The sequence below is a fragment of the Gopherus flavomarginatus genome, chromosome 20 (genome assembly GCF_025201925.1).
Source record: "Gopherus flavomarginatus isolate rGopFla2 chromosome 20, rGopFla2.mat.asm, whole genome shotgun sequence".
Classification (NCBI taxonomy): Eukaryota; Metazoa; Chordata; order Testudines; family Testudinidae; genus Gopherus; species Gopherus flavomarginatus.
In genome coordinates, this window is record NC_066636.1 from 25,422,665 (window position 1) to 25,440,373 (window position 17,709).

The window sequence follows — 17,709 nt, forward strand, 5'->3', positions numbered from 1 at the left end:
GTGGCAAAGTTTGCAGACAATACTAAATTACTCAAAATAATTAAGTCTAAAGCTGACTCTCAAAACTGGATGATTAGACAACAAAATGGCAGAAGAAATTCAATGTTAATAAATGCAAAGCAATGGACATTTGAAAAAAATAATCCCAACTATACATACAAAATGATGGGGTCTAAATTAGCAGTTACCACTTAAGAGAGATTTTGGAGTTATTGTGGATAGTTCTCTGAAAACATCTTCTCAATGTGCAGTGGCAGTCAAAAACGCTAACATGTTAGCAACCATTAGGAAAGGGACAGATAATAAGCCAGAAAATATCCTCTGTAGACAAAAACTTTTCTCAAAGTGATCACTTCATATATGATCTTTCAATATTCATATTCACCCTCAAAGCAAGCCTGCACACCACCACCTTCAAAACCCAACTCTGGGAACTTAAGTTCATAATGCTGCTGGACACTAAAAACCATGGACTTAATGGGGACCTTGGTTTCATGGCTCATTACAATGATCTGTAACACACACCTGCCTATTATCCCTTAATGGCTCACTTCAAATCTCTTTTGCATAACACTCTAACCCTTATTGCCACACCATCTCAAGTGACCTCCTACAATGTGTTACCACTTATGCTTAACTATCTGTCTCAACTTGTATTTAGCTCAGACATTCTGATTTTTCCCCCAAATCTGAAGAACTCTGTGTAGTTTGAAAATTAGGATCTTCCATCAACAAAAGTTGGCCCAAAAAAAGATATCACCTCACCTACCTTGTGTCTCTCATATCCTAGGACTAACACGGCTACACCACCATTGTAAACAGGTTTGAAAATTATAGAGTATATGTATATTCTGAACTGTAATTCAGTAAAAATGCCGTCACAGGATTCTGTTTATTGTCTCATGTTAGCTTTCACTTCAACTTTGCTCAAGTTATAAGTAAAAAGATAGTCAGATAACTTCTCAGTTATGTAAACCAACCTGGAATAGTAATATTAAGATGTATTCTTCCTGGCTCATGCATCACCACCATATTACTGTGATTATTTTGCAGTAGCGTCTAGAGACACCAATCAGGCATCTAGGCTGCACTGTAGGAAAGGAAAGTTCCTGTCCCAAAGAGTTTACAATTTAAAGCTATGTCTACACTATGCATCTTTTAGCAATACAGCTGTGCTGCTACAGCCACACCGCTAAAAGATGCGCAGTGTAGTCGCTCTTTGTCGGCGCGAGAGAGCTCTCCCGCTGACAAAAAATTTCCATCCCCAATGAGAAGCAGTAGCTTTGTCAGCGGGAGAGCTCTCCTGCCGATAAAGTACTGTTCACCCTGGCGCTTTTCGTCGGTAAAACTTCTGTCGTTTGGGGGGTGTTTTTAATCACACCTCTGAATGACAAAAGTTTTACCAATAAAAGTCTAGTGTAGACAAAGCCTAAATATAATATGAAAGACAACAGGTGGATACAAAAAACAGATGACAGCACAAAATAACTGAGAGTTTATGATGATAAGCAGCAGTCAAAGCACATCAACTGCCTAGTCACCAGTAATAAAGATTCTGCAATTGGCATTTAGTTAACAATTTTGTTGATGCACAGAGTATTAAAGAATCCAGCGGACTCTCCCATAACTGCATTGACTCCATAGTACCATGGAGAGTAAAACAGAAAAAAATATTTTATTTGGTTAAGCAAGTAGATATGATTTACAAACACAAAAGGATAAAGGATCTGTTGTACAAAAAGGTGCTAATTTTATATAGTTACTTTTATGACCATTACCATAGTTTAAAAACTGAACTGAGTTTATAAGAGTAAAGAAAAATCTGAACATTTTCTTACAGCACAGGGGGAAAAAAGTGTATTACTGGCTAGCTCAAAACCAGCCAAACAAAATGTTATCAAATTAAACACACACACACAAAAAACCAACACGCTTCACTTTTAGACTGGAATCAAGCATGAAAAATTTCAATCCAAAGAACAATTTTCCCAGAAAGTTAAAAGTGCTGAAAAATAGGAGCTTATAATGAAAGTTCATCCTTAATCATAATGATAGTATTGTTACAGCAAAACAATAATAAAGGATTGTGTGAAATTCCACTTAGGTAATCTTGATAATGTCTCTATGTATAAGAAAGTACAATACACTGTATCAGTACGGTATAGGACAGTATTCCAATATAGTGGAGATGCTCAAAGTGAAAAACAGCATTTCAGAACTCCATTATACTGGTAGTTTCCTAATATAGGAAAAATTTTATAAGCTAATGTAACTTTTACCACCAAACCTTTTAAAATTATCTTATTAGATATGGAATACAATAATATAGTAATACCATCAATGAGAAGGGAGGTAGCATAAAAAGCTCTCCTACCTGATAGTGACTGTAGTGCCTTTTCAATAGAAGGCAATGGGTCCTTTCTGAGAGGTCGGCTGAGTGAAGCCTCCTGTGCACTGAAGAGTCCAGGGCCGTCAGTTAACTTTTTACGTCCACTAGTGCTGGTAGAGTTAGTGACTCTGCAGCTGCCTATTGCACTTGTGAAAAGATTTGTGTGTTCATCACTGGTAGCTGGCTCAGAGCTAGGGGTAAATCCTCCCAAGGACAGACCTGCAGAGTTTTCAGAACAGTCTATCTGTAATGGTGTCTGTAATCCCAATGCTAATGAATTAGACTCTGAAGGCTCTCTCCTGACCCACTGTTCCTCTCTGCTTAGCAAACCCTTTGAAGGCGAAAGGTGTGGACAAGACATATGACATCTGTGCTTCTCTTTATGTTTATATCTCTCACCAACAGCCTCCTTCCCAAATCTGTAGCGCTTCAAGGATTCCAGGACTGTTCTGGAAGAGCTGTTAGCTGTTATAGTGTCCATGGAAACCTGTGGTTGCTCTGAAGAACGATGTTCTCTATGTTTATGACGATGTCTGTGTTTATGTTCAAGCATCCAGCCATAAGCCATTTCAGGTGGAACACTGGGGTAGGTGCTCATAGAGAGGAGTGGAGTCCTGCTAGTTGTGAGGAAGGCTTCTTGACGTAGAAGCTTATGCTTCTTCTTGTGGTATTTGGCGGGATTTAGAAGCAAATGGCCTGTATGCATGTAAGAAGGTGGTGGCAGTGGGGTAGTAAAAGAAGGAGAAGGTGGTGGAGGATAAAGAGTTGGAGGATACCTTCCATAATAACCTAATCCTATTGGAGTAGCTGCAAGGGGAGAAGGAGAATAAGGCATGCCATAAGAGGGATAGAATCCAGTACTGGAAAGAGGAAAACTAAGACTATGCATGAAAGGCATTTCTGCCATAGCCTCCCGCATCTTGGGGGGTCTGCCTCTCTTCTTCTTTAAATCAGGTTTTCGAATGTAGTGCAAAGGATCTAAAGGAAATGTTGGATGAGTATAGAAGCTATTGAAGTTTATCCTAAAAATAGTAGGCAGTAGGTCTCGGGGTATAAAATGATGACTTCTGTGGGTTATTCTAATTTCACTCAAACGACTTATTAGTTCCTCTAACTCAGCAAGGAAATCAGGGTCTTGCCTACCTCGGAGCTGAGGATATTTCTTTTTCCTTTTTCGCTTCTGTCTTTTCATTTTATCGTAGCTGAGGTAATCATGACCCCTGCGCTTACATTTATGTTTATGTTTTTCTTTTAGGCTACTTAAAACTGTTGAGGTTTCAGGGGAAATGAGGGAAACATGCTCAAATGAATGTCTTTTCTTCTTCTGCCCACAGAATTTCTCTGCTCGGTCTGAAGTACTGTTATTATCTGTTCCTATTCCACTGTCACTGGGAACTGTCTCATCACTGTGAGACTCACTAATTGGTGAAGGAGTGGCTTCCTTCAGAGATGTCAGTTCACTCAAGTGAGAAGGAGAGTTTGGCAGTAAAGTAGGAGGAGATAATCTCCTCCTTCCCTTGGAGGCCTTTTTCATTGCAACGGTCTGAACTACACTTCCTTGTCTGGAGTGTAGATGTAAATATGGCACTGAACTGGGCTCAACAAATCCTGCATCACTGCTGACAGGGCTCTGCGCCCCACTTGCTGCAGAAGACTGAGAGCATACTGGAGATGGAAGAACCTCTGAATTATTAGCTGCTGAAGGCAGCAAAGGAGGAAGTACTTGTCCCAGTATTGTCCCCGCTGTTTCCTGGGTAGTATTCTCAAGAACAGTTAAACTGGCAGAATTACTAGTTAAAATACCATTTAGGACAGCTTTAGGTTTCCTACCTCTCCTCTTTCCTATGTAAATGGTTCCTTTCTTGCTGACATTTATCTGCTGGCCTAATCTTGAACCAAATGTGGCAGCAAGGGTTGACACCGTATTGTGGAGTTTTGATTGCACTTTCCCTTTGTTATTTGGCTCCACTGTGCTAGAGAGGATTTGATTCAAAAGCTTTTTTCGCTTCAGAGTTTTCATTTTGTTTATTTTTCGGATAATTGTTTTCATTAATTGTCCATTACTTCTCTTGGTAACTTTCCTATCTGATTCTACCTCAACATCTCTCATGCTACACATCGTTTTCTGAGCTTCCTCTGGACCTCTGACTTGGTCCTTCCTCTCAAAAAAATCCCCACTACATTGCTGATCACTTTCAGATTCCATTTTGTTTGAATTATCTGTAGCAACAAAAGATGCCACAGACAGAATAGGTGGTTTCATTTTAACAGCTGATCTGATCTGTCTTTTAGGTCTCCCTCTCTTCTTAGGAAAAGTCTGTCCTGTTAAGTTTTGTTTTAGGGAGGGAATTTCTATCTCTGGCTGCAGAACAGGAGGCTCCTGCTCTTCCTTTGACTGCACTGAGAAGACTTTTGATGCTGGAATTTTTAGGGTTCTCTTTGGGGGACCTTCCAGCTGGGGCATCTCCTTTGATTTAGGCCTTCCTCTTTTGGGCTTATAAACTTCTGGTAAAATGACATCTGACACACACACACTGGAGGGCTGTTTGTGAGTACTATAGAATTTTTGAGTCTGTTTGTCAGCTTCAGTTAACAGAGCAAGAGACTGTCCGCTGCTAGATTTGCTCAGTTTTGGCAACTGATGTTTGACAAATTCATGCTCTATAAATGAAGTTGACCCTATATTTTTCAAGAATTTAGCCTGCTCCAGACTATTGTTTGATAGTGCAGTGCATGAAATGTTTTTAAAAAGCTCTGACCTTTCTAATTCTAGACCCTTTGGAGGCTGACATATGTTTCTAGACACCTCTTTAGTCCATCGTGGTTTCCTTCCTTTTCTTTTCTTTAAAGATTTTGACTGAGTAGCACTCAGGTCATCAGCTCCTTGGCAAGGTTTCCCTGATGCAGTTATTGCACCAATCTTTAGAAACTGTTTGGTATTAAACAAACTTGTGAAGCTAACCACTGAAGAGGTGACGGTAGCATGAACATTTGATTCAGTTGCCAGACTGGTTTTTTTCCCTATGGAGGGACTAGTTCTTGTGGTGTCTGTGTGTGTGGCTTTTGAATCATTTAATTCTTTATCCACACCTTTAAAATCAGTGCTCAGACTGTGATTCAATGACCTGCTCAGGTTCAGAAGTGTACTGTCCGAAGAAAACTGAGTCTTCCCAATCTGCTCAGAAATTCCTTCTAAGACATCTGTTGTGGTGGTACTTGTATGTGATGGATTTGAAGCTAACTGAGAGGAGGTTGCTGTGGGGCTCCTGTTTAAGGTAGTAACAGACACTGTGGGTGAGGGTGATGGGAGGTTTCCTTCTCCAACAGCACTAAATGGGGACTTTGCTGTAGATACATCTGAAGCGCCTCCTGTTCTGAAGTCTGGTGAAGTGCAATATACTGGAAGCTGCTTTTCATGCTTAGATGTTTCATAAATCCCCTTTTCATTGGATTGGAAACAATCCTGCTGAATACAGGTTCCTTCATTAAATATTTCTTTGTCTATACCAGCAACCTCTTTTCGAAATGAAATCTTTTCCAAGATATTGTCTTTATTCTGTCTTATAATATGTTTCTCAAAAGTTTTACTGCTGATATTATCTTTCAATAATTCTGTAGTCTCATGGCTTTCAAGATTATTGAGGTTTGTACTGCAAGAAAGCTTGAAGGGCTCTGAGGCAGGACTGAGAGAATCAGCTTTCAGACTTCCAGAGTCCTTGTTAGTTAATCCTGCTGAAATGCCAATCCCTGGCAGTTTCTTCCCAGAGTCCTTGTTAACTAGTCCCACTGGGGTGCCAATCCCTAGCAGCTTCTTCCCAGAGTCTTTGTTAATCAATCCTGCTGGGGTGCTAATCCCCAGAAGCTTCTTCCCTGATTCTTTATTTACCAGTCCCACTGGGGTACCAATCCCCAGCAACTTCTTCCCCAACTCCTTGTTAACCAATCCCACTGGGGTGCCAATCCCCAATGACTTCTTCACCAACTCCTTGTTAACCAATCCTGTTGGGTTGCCAATCCCTGGTAGTTTCTTCACAGAGTCCTTATTAACTAATCCAGCCACAGAGTTAGTCACTGGCTGCTTCTTCCCAGAGTCCTTGTTAAGTAATCCAGATTGAGAGCCAATCCCTGGTGGCCTCTTTCCACAGTCCTTGTTAATTAATCCAGCTAAAGAGCCAATCCCTGGTGGCTTCTTCCCAGACTCTTTGTTAACCAATATGGCTGCAGTGCCAGTCCCCAGTGGCTTCTTCCCTGAGTCCTTGTTAACCAATCCAGCAGCAATGCTAGTTCCTGGAAATTTCTTTACTAAATCCTTGTTAACCAGTCCAGCTGCAGTTCCAGTTCCTGGTAGCTTCTTCCCAGAGTTTTTAACGAACCCAGATGGAGATCCAGTTCCTGGCTTCTTCTGCTTTGTTTTGGAAGACTTTGAGGGGGGGCAAATTGCAATAAGTTGAGCCAATTTTTCTGTTACAGTTGTTGCTCCATTAATTTGTGCTCTATCCTTCAAGTCAGGATCACGGCTACCAACACGAGTAGGAGGAGCTGACTTTACATAATCTGTCATTTCAGTGGGTGGTGGAGAAAACTTAGGTACAGGACTGGTTTCTCCTTGTATGTCTTCCTCAGCATGTAATTCAACTGTTGCAATTTCTCCAGCTTTCTTGCAAAACTTTGAAGGGTCCTAAAAGTTTAAATAAGAAAAATACTTTAGAAACCAAGTAAAAACAAAAGTTAGTTTTCTCTAATCATACTACCCTATAGTGTTGATGTAATTAATCATTGCTGTTTGATAAGGGATCACTGTGAATGAGATGTTGCATCTCAATGAACTGTATCATTTTTAAAAGAACACATTTCAGTGGACAAATACAGGCTTTTATAAAACAACTATCACCCACACACCTTCACAACATCCAGTCCAAGTAACTTAATCTGTTCTATTGATTGGAGTGGTCATGGGCTTTCAGCACAGTAGACTGCTAACTGTGCTAAAATATACTGAACTGCATGGTGGTTTGTACACTGGAAAAATGAGGACTAGAGACTACCAAAATTATTTGCAGCTGTGGCTCAAACTATATTTGAAATCTAGTCTCGAGAGGGGAAAAGCTATGCTAATACAATAATCCATTACATCACTAAACGTTTTTGGGGATGTTCCAGTAAATTAACCTTTTCCTTACAGAGGATTTTCACCTCTTATATACCGCTCCCAATAGAGATCCTAGAAATGCATGACATGTATTAACTTCTATTGGGAGCTGGGGAAGGAACTGATACTCATTTCTTATAATTATCAGGTAATGAAGTAGAAAGTACAAGGTTTGAAGAAACTTACCTGACACCTACTGGCCTGAGGATTAAGCCTATTATCCAGGGTGAAAAATATTGGTGCTACCATGCTCACCCAACATCATCCTCCCTGACATTTAAATTAATACAAAAATTGTACACAGTTTATTTTTACTGTTACTTAATTGACAATCAGTTTTGTATTTAATAAATTTTACAAAACTAACTTGGGCTGGCCAAATAGCAGAAAAAATATTTGTTGAATATATTCAAATGTCACCATAATTCATTTAATATTATTTGGTGAACAGGAGGTAACAAGCAATAGAGCTGCTCAAATACTGAAAAACAAAACTGCTGATATACCAGTGATGCTAATGTAGTAATTATAATATATTAGCAGTGTTCTTTTGACCAGTCTTACTTACTTCAGTATCGTGCTTTTGATAGACCTTTTTTCCCTTCCTGGCTTTACCCACTCTTTTATGCAGTCTTGAGCAGCTAAAATTTTGATTAGAAAAAGGAGGCTAAATTTAGGCTCTTATGTTCATGTACAGTCAATGGGATTTGTGCTCCTAATTGACTTAAGCACTTTTGAAAATCCCATAACTAAGGCACCTATATATGTACTTGGTGTCAGGAGTAAGGCCCTCAGCCGCATCTGCTCAGTACTCCTGACACCCTAATGAGCCAGCCAGGCTGCCTGATGGATCACCTTGCCTGACTGGCTGAGGAAGCCAGCAGGCCAGCTCTTAAACCTAGCAGCAGCAGCTACTCGCTGGCTGCTCAATGCCCATGCCCATGGGACTCTGCCTCCCTAAGCCTGTCTCTCTGAGCCTGCTCCTGCTCCTCCACATCTCCAAACCCAGACCCTGTTCTGCACTCAGCCTTGCTCCTGCCTCAGAACCAGCTCTGCTTCTGCCATCCCTGACTCCTGGTAATCCGGCTCTGACCCTCAGCTTTGACTCTGACTCCACCTCAACCCCTGGCTCTGGCATTTGGGCTCTGACTTCAGTCCTGACCCTCGATTCTGATTCCTGTCTTCAACTCCGTCTTGCCTCTTGTCTCTGGCACTCGGATTCTGACCACTAGGCATAACTGCCTATGACCCAGTCCACTGACACCTAGGAGCCTAATTTGTGGCTCCTATTTTCAAAAATTTTAATCAATAGTCTATTTCCTCTCTTCCTTCTCTTTTTCCTACAGCTCTCTTTCTTTCCCTTTTGATACATTGTGGACTCTGACTCCTACTTGATATTTCATGTTTCTCCCTTCTTCTCCAATATCTCTTTACATGCTGCACTTCTCTTTTCTAATGTATCCCATCAATCTCTCCCCTTTTAGACCCACCCATGCTCCTATACACAGGACTTGGAAGTTTTACTAGACAGTGAAGTATTTGAGACCTCACTGTCTGGGGCAAAACCAAACTGAGAGGCAATCCCTGCCCCCCTGAACTGCTGGGATAGGGAATTATACTAGAAATCTTGTCCTGGGACCCTGCTCAGTTTGCCATATTTTGTAGATGTCTTTGGCTAGCAAGAGTGATAAATTGGAAGGCCTCTCCTTGCAAATCCTCTGACTGTCAGAAGGGACCCGAAGGTGCACATTCTCACTCTCTATATATGCCTGTGTCCCTCCTTCAAACCCAGGGCTTGTTTTCTTCAGGAAGGTGCCTCAGCTACTCTACCCTTTTCCCAACTCTCTCTTGTAGGTCCTGCTCCTCAGTGAATAGTTCCAGCACCTGCCTCTACCATGGTTCAACTCAGAGCATTGTAGCAAAATTGATTTGATTCCTGTCAGTTTCACAAAACTGGAATATTTTCCAAAAAGGATCTGAACAGCAGCAGTGAAAATGGAGAAGGCTGATCAATTTTCATTTTGTTGCAGGTTGGAAAGCTCTGAGCAGCTGTAGATACTTCATGTGTCTGTTGGCAGATTTAGGAAAACAGCACTGCACTTAGTTTACCCTCAGGTCACAGTTGAAAAGTTGTTTCAAACTGTAAGAACTCAAACTGTCCTCTTCAAGTCATGTACTAATTTGGACCAAGTCCCAAAGCATGTGCACAGGTTTTGATTGCCTGCAATATATTCTTGGAGAAAGGTGCAGATCAAACTAGTCTTCGATGGGAGGGGAGGTCAAGATCTTGAAACTTTGTTATTAAACGAGCACAGATTTTGCAGAAATTGATGGCACTCACCCTGAAAAGCTTCTTCCTCATCCTGAGTGAGTGCATATTTCAAGCCCATAGAAAATAATTGTCAAACACAGGGGTGGGGGGAAATAAACTGAAACTGCTGCTGAATTAAAGACAAAGAGGTTGGAAGAAACCTTTATTTTTGCCTGCAACTCCAGAAACCAAGCCTCTGTCCTAGTTTGGAAACCAAGTATTTTTAATTTTACAGTTAAAAAAAATCAATTAATCACAAGTACGTTAACAGAAAAGATCTGGTTTAACATACAGTTTTTGTGAACCAATTTCATTTTGTTAATTGGATATAAAATAAAACAAATCCAGTTAATAGAGACATCTTGATATTGAGAACATTTTGTCTCCCTAGGAGACTTCTATATCAATAGACTGCTAGTGTAGTTACAAACCCATTATGAAAGGCAACATTTATAACCTGGATCAACAGAACAGCTCTTTGTTAACCCTATTCTCTGGAATGTTAAATAATTGAGGGCTGGTGACATCAAGTGATTTATGTAAATAAAAATAAATCACTCACATGCTATTGTCTGACTGATTAACTTGCTGAACCATGTAAACAGTCAACTGAATTGCAAAGACAGTATTTCACCACCTTTCCCCATTATCAATTGCTTCAGAGCTCAACCAATCAAAATATATTTAATGCCTGAAGCTTCTTTACTGCAACAAGTGTCTGGTGTTCAAACAAAAGTAGGATTTTAAAAAATTAAATAATTTTGATAATTTAAAAAAGTGATTTCTAAAATGCTCCTAGATGAACCTGGGAATACTGCTGAGGTACTAAGGCTTTTCACTTCACAGATCTCTCAAAATCAATGGGAGTCCTCCTCCTGCTTATAAACATATACCATTACTAAGGTTTGTACAATTATCTATTTTTATGATTGTTTTAGTCTCTCATAACTCCTTATTTGCTTCACAGCACCCAAAAGTGTCGTAAATTGCCTTCCTAACAACAAAAACACATGGGTCCTGCCCTGAAGTGCTTATAATTTGACTAAAGATGAAGAACAAGGGTATGGAGAATGAGAGAGGAGGACGAGGGTTGCAATAGCAAGATTGTATGATTGCACAGGAAGTATTGCAACCATCTTAATGAATTTAATGTTGTCTTCTTTGAAGATGTGTTTTACACTGTTTAATTTATATTACAAAAGTTAGGAGTTTGTGTCTGAGCACTTGGGGTTGAAGTGTGATAGGGGAGTGGTGGAAAGAAGTTGCAGGAGTGAGAGACAAGAATGCCTAAAGGGAAGCTGAGTGAGAGAGAAGTGGAAATAGAAAAGGAGGAAGGGAAGATTAATAAGAAACACAATAGATAAGAGATAGTGAGGATGGGCAGCTGAAGGATCACAGTGATAGGAGAGGGGTGATGACACTGGTGGCTGGTCCACCTTTACAATACAACAAATGTGAAAAAGCATCCTGACTACAAGATCTGGTTGCATTAGTAGCTAGGACATTAACCCTAGCTGCTTCTGGACTGGACAGTCCAACCTCCTTCCCATTAGCTACAGCTCCCTCATTTTAGAAGAGGGGACTGTTGGCAAGCTGCTGACAGCCCTTTGACCCTGGAATTCAAAAGTGATGCATACAGCTGATGATAACTGGAACACTAAGAATTTTATTATTTTCAAATACTTTCTTCAACCAAAGGCTTTGGTCTTTATCATCACCTAAAATATACAGATAATCTTTGGAGGCACAACTAGAATTTCTGATCTTCCTGCAATGTTGCAGACTTTACCCTCTTTATTGCCCATCAATACTAAACCAAAGAAACCGGACTCATTTACCACTTCCTCCCACCTCTTGGTTGCAGACCTATCTTCAAACTGCCTCCCAGGCTGCATCTACATTGATCATTTAGATAAGTCTTCCACTAATCTGGCATCAGTCCAACTCCAACAGTTCTAGCAATGGTGTGAATGCTAGTATAGACAAATAACAATGTCATCAAACATTGCTCAGATTAGGTCAGACAACATGGCAGTATACATGTCTGTGGCCAGCCTACATTACAGTTTAGATCCTTGCGAGTACCTGTGCTAGATCAAGGGTGGGAGAATTGTCTAAAAATCTCTGCATAGACCAGGCCCCAGTAGCTGAATGTCACTTTACACAATGCTCACTGCCCTGCTGGCCCAAGGAGTGACTCCAGAAATCAAACAGCCTTCCACAAAGCGGTGATGTGTTCTTGATTAAAGTCCTTTCTAAAGCAAAAACCTATTGGGTCAGATCCCTCTAGGCCAGAGGTTGGCAAACTATGGCCTGCGGGCCGGATGTGGCCCATGGGACCGTCCTGCCTGGCTCTTGAGCTCCTGGCTGGGGAAGTTAGCCCCTGGCCCCTCCCCTGCAGCCACACGGGCAGCGCTCTGGGCAGTGGGATTGTGCGCTCCTGCGGAGCAGAGCGGCAGCATGTCTAGCTCCGTCTGCGTGGCATGGCTGTCAAACATGCTGCTCTGAGCGGCATGGTAAGGGGGCCGGGGGCTGGATAAGGGGTGGGGGTTCCAGAAGGCAGTCAGGGAACGGGGAGCAGGGGGCGGTTGGATGGGGCAGAGGTTTGGGGGGAGTCATTAGGGGACAGGGAACAGGGGGGTTGCATAAGCATGGGTGTCCCAGGGGGCCTGGCAGGGGTGTGGATAGCAGTCAGGTGACGGGGAACGGGAGGGCTGGATACTCGTGGGGTCTCAGGGGGCCGGGGTGTGGATAGGGGTTGGGGCAATCAGGAGACTGGGAGCAGGGGGGTTGGATAGGGAGTGGGGTCCCAGGAGGGGGCGGTTAGGGGACAAGGAGCGGGGGGGTTGGATGGGTCAGGGGTTCTGAGGGTTGCGGGAAGTGGGAGGGGGCAGTTAGGGGATGACGCCCAGGCTGTTTAGGGAGGCACTGCCTTCCCTACCTGGCCCTCCAGACAGTTTTGCAATCTCAATGTGGCCCTCCAGTTAAAAAGTTTGCCCACCCCTGCTCTAGGCCCTTCCGTTTCAGAGAGTTGATGCCTCCAGGAACTTCTCAATTGTTTGCTTTGGAAGCTACTAGCGCTAGAGGGATTTTGTAATATGGAGAACAGTTTGGCACGGAGCCCAGCTTTTCCACGGCAGCTGCAATCTTATGTAAATTGTACCAGGGCTTCACATTTCAGAGGAGCTTTTTTCCTTTGCACACACAAAACAGACAGCTGTGGGGGCAGCCATGATCTGTCCTACGGCCTGGAGACTAAACAAGATGCCACTCTCATTTCCCAAAATAACATAGCGTGGAACCATATGCTCCCTTAAATGGAAAAGGAGTAATCCAAAGCTCTCTCCTCTTGGGTTGACCAACCACAACGTAGCAGGGTGTGCTTTCAATGAGCAAAGCATTTTAAAGGTGCAATAGTTTGTTCGGTGAGGTTCGTCAGCCCTATTGATATATATCCAGACTATTGCTTTCCTTTTTTGTTTCTGCAGTTCTAAGCTGGCCCACATGCAGATGATTTAGCATTTCACTTCCCCTTGTTGCATATTGTGGTTGAAAAGTCTGCACTGTTTTTAATGGATGCAAATAGGGCTTTATAACTCAAGAAAGTATTTCTTATTTTCCTGTTGATCTAGCTAATGTAAATTACCCAAATTAAGGGTCTTTACTAAAGAGAGCTAACAGGAGACATCCCCAGATAAAAACCTCATCTTGGATGTCTTGCTTAGGGACTGCCATTTATGCCTATATGTTCTTACTTTTTATTTTATTTTTAATAACTTTAAATCATGATGAGATGTCCACACTGAAGCTGTCAAATAAGCATGCATGATTACCTAATACTGAACTATAGCAAGCAATGAAAATTAATAATACTTGATAAGAATAATGTGTATGTTTACATGAGGAATGTAAGATTTAGGATATACTTAACTATGCTTTCTTTACCATTAAATGCTCGTGTTTTGTAAATGACATAACATTGACCTTACTTAACAACAACAACTGTTGTTTGAAACAAGTTTTTTGTCTTGGAATCTCTCTTCTCTTCCCCACCTCAACTTTTGAAAGCCTTAAGCAAGTGCAATGAAGGGATCACTAAATTATTAATAAAAGTTAAGAAGTGGCACTGCCCTATTAATTATTTATATTATTGCCGCGCCTAAGTGCCCCATGTGCTAGATGCTGTACAAACACAAAAACAAACAAAAAAAGGAAAATAGAAGATATCAGATTCTGGCCTGGTAAATGTTGTAGGGAGCAGGGTTTTGATTTTGTGGAAAACTGGTATACCTTCTATAGTGAGAGGCAGATGTAAAGCTTGGATAGCCGCTGCCTCAGTAGAAGGGGGATAAATTTTTTTGGAGACAGGCTGACTAGAATAGTTAAGTGGGCATTAAATGAATAGTAAAAGTGGGTGGTAAAAAGAGAGAGGATATGAGCATTCAGCACAAAAATTGAGATGTTGAGAACAAAATTAATCAAACAACCTAAGGACATGAAGAGAAAAACAATCTTTAATTGCCTATTCATCAATCTATAGGAGCCTGGATAACAAACAAGATGAACTGGAATTGCTCATTTATGAGCATAAATTCAGTCTAGTTGCTACTCCTGAAATTTGAAGGGATGATTTGCATGATTGGAATGTTAAAATCAATGGTTACAACCTATCTAGGAAGGATCGAGTGGGCAAAAGGGGAGGGAGAGGGGAACTCTATAAAAAATGGCATTACTGTTTCTGAGTCACTGATAACTTGGAAGAAAGTGATCATGAAAGCTTATCTCTCAACGTCCTAGCAGATAAAGCACAAAATAAGGTATCAGTTGGTGTCTGCTACAGACCACCAAATTCCACCAGGGAACAGGAAGACTATACCTTTACATTCCTATCTATAATGTGTAGGGAAAAAAGATGAGTGATAATGGGGGACTTCAATTTGAGTGACATATGCTGGGGGTCTCATGCTGCCAGTACTAAAACATCATTGTAATTTCTAAACGTTACAGATAATAATTTCCTAACCCAAAGTATGTTGCATCCAACATGGAGGAATTTTTTTAATTAGGCCTTGTCCTAACAGATAAAGAGGAACTCATCACATAACTAAAAAATAGTAGCTTAGGTACAAGTGATCATGACTTGATAACATTTATAAAGTGCAAGGAGAATAAAGTCCACTCCAATAATAATAATAATAATAATAATAATAATAATAATACTTGGTGCTTTAACAGGGCCAATTTCACAAAGTTTAAAACAATTATGAGCCAAATCAGCTGGAAGGAAGAATTTAATCAGAAAAATATGAATGATAATTGGGAATAATTTAAGAACACCTTACTAGATGCCCCCAAATCCCACAACTGAGGAAGAAGGCACCGATGATTTAAAAAACCTGGTTTAGAGGGGAAGTTAAGGCAGCTATAAGAAAAGACAGCTAGATTGAAAAAAAAAAACAAGTGAAAGAAAGAGGAAGTTGATAGTAATGAATATAAATCAGAAGTCAGGAATTGTAGAAAATTGACAGGTAAAGCAAAAGTACATAAGCAGGAATCTATGGCCAGCAGAGTTAAGGACAATAAGAAGGAATTTTTAAAATATATTTGGAACAAAAAGAATCCAGAAAATGGTATTGGTCCATTACTAGATGGAAAAGGTAGAATTATCCATAATAATGTAGAAAAGGCAGCAGTATTCAATAAATATTTCAGTTCTGTATTTGGGGGAAAACAGAAGATCTCGTCTCATCATAGGGTGGTGACATTCTTTCCACTCCACTAGGATCTCCAGAAGACATTAAACAAAAACTAATAAAGTTAGATATTTTTAAATCAGCAGGTCCAGATAACTTGCATTCAAGAGTTTTAAAAGAGCTGGTGGGCAGCTTGTTTGACTGTTGATGCTGATTTTCAGTAAGTCTCGCAGCACAGGGGAAAGTTCCACATAAAGTGGTCAGATAGCAAGTGTGAAAAATCAGGACAGGAGGTGAGAGGTAATAGAAGCCTATATAAGAAAAAGACCCAAAGATCAGGACTGTCCCTATAAAATCGGGACATCTGGTCACCCTAGTTCCACAAGACAGGAAGAAAGCTAGCGTTGTGCCAATATTTAGAAAGGGTAAATGGGATGAACCAGATAATTATAGGCCTCTCAGCTAAACATCAGTTCCTAGCAAGATAATGGAGCAGCTGACACGAGACTTTATTAATAAAGATTTAAAGGGGGTAATGTAATTAATGAAAATCCATGTACACTGATGGAAAATAGAGCCTTCAAACTAACCTGATACCATTTTTGATTAAATTACAAGTTTGGAGGATAAAAAGGTAACAGTGTTGACATAATATACTTACACTTCTGTACGGTGTTTGATTTAGCACTGCACAACATTTTGATTAAAAAACTATAACATAAAATTAACATGGCACATGTTAAATGGATTAAAAACTGGCTAACTCATAGGTCTCAAAATGCAATTGTAAACAGGGAATTGTTATCGAGTGGATGTGCATTCAGTTAGATCCCAGAGAGATCAGCTATTGGCCCTATGCTATTTAACATTTTTATCAGTGATGTGGAAGAAAACAAAATCATCACTGATAATGATTTCAGATTACACAAAGATGGTGGAGTGGTAAATAATGAAGGGGACAAGTCACTAATGCAGAGCAATCCAGATCTCTTGGTAAACTGGTGCAAGCAAATAATATGCGCTTTAATATGGCTAAATGTATAGGTATACATCTAGGAACAAAGAATGTAGGCCATACTTACCAGATGGGGAACTCTTTCCTGGGAAGCAGCTTCTCTGAAAAAGATTTGGGGGGTCAGGGTGGATAATCAGGTGAACATGAGCTCCCAATGAGACACTGTAGCCAAAAGAGCTAATGCGATCCTGCGATGAACAAATGGGAATCTCGAGTAGGAGCGGAGAGTTTATTTTACACCTATATATTGGTGCAACTGCTGCTGGAATACTGTGTCCAGTTCTGGTGCCCACAATTGAAGAAGGACGTTGATAAATTGGAGAGGGCTCAGAGAAGAGAATGATTAAAGGATCAGAAAACATGATGTATAAGATAAACAGACTGAGCTCTTTGAGTCTAACAAAGAGAACATTAAGGAGTGACTTGATTACAGTCTATAAGTATCTACATGGGGAACAAATAATAATGGGCTCTTCAATTGATTAGAGAAAGTTATAACACGATCCAATTGCTGGAAGTTCAGGCTAGACAAATTCAGACTGGAAATATGGCATTAATTTTTAACAGCAAGGGTAATTAACCATTGGAACAATTTACCAAAAGTCATGGTGGATGCTCCATCACTCAAAATTTTAAAATCAAAGTTGGATATTTTTCTATAAGATATGCTCTATGAATTTAGAGAAGTTCTATAAGAACAGCCCTACTGGATCAGACAAAAGGTCCACCTAGCCCAGTATCCTGTCTTCCAACAGTGGACAGTGGCAGGTGCCCAGGGCAGGTGCAAGGATGTTTCATGCCCTAGGCGAAACTTCCACCTTGCCCCCGCCCACGAGCCCTATGGCAGCTCTCCGCCCCCTCCTCCACCCTGAGGTGCCCCCCCTGCAGCAGCTCCCCCCGGCTCAGGGAGCCGTGCGGCAGCTCCCCGCCTCAGTTCATCTCTGCTCCACCTCCTCTCCAAGCATGCTGTCGCCACTCCACTTCTCCCGCCTCCCAGGCTTGCGGTGCCAAACAGATGTTTGGCACCGCAAGCCTGGGAGGGAGAGAAGCAGAGCAGGGCGGCATGCTCAGGGGAGGAGGTGGAGGAGAGGTGAGCTGGGGTGGGGAGTTCCCCTGCGTGCCGCGCCGCCCCCCCCTTACTTGCTGCAGGCG

General features: G+C 41.2%; 1 protein-coding gene across 6 annotated transcripts in view; it reads right to left on the reverse strand.

Moving 5' to 3' along the window:
• Positions 1-17,709, reverse strand: part of ASH1L (ASH1 like histone lysine methyltransferase) — a 170,435-nt gene that overhangs the window by 104,464 nt on the left and 48,262 nt on the right. For 5 of the 6 annotated variants that reach the window (XM_050930024.1, XM_050930029.1, XM_050930026.1 and 2 more), the window contains one exon: positions 2,375-7,067. The exons of the other annotated variant lie outside the window; for it this stretch is intronic. In XM_050930024.1, coding sequence (XP_050785981.1) covers positions 2,375-7,067 — 4,693 coding nt within the window. The remainder of the gene's footprint in view (positions 1-2,374; positions 7,068-17,709) is intronic. 6 annotated transcript variants of the gene reach the window in all.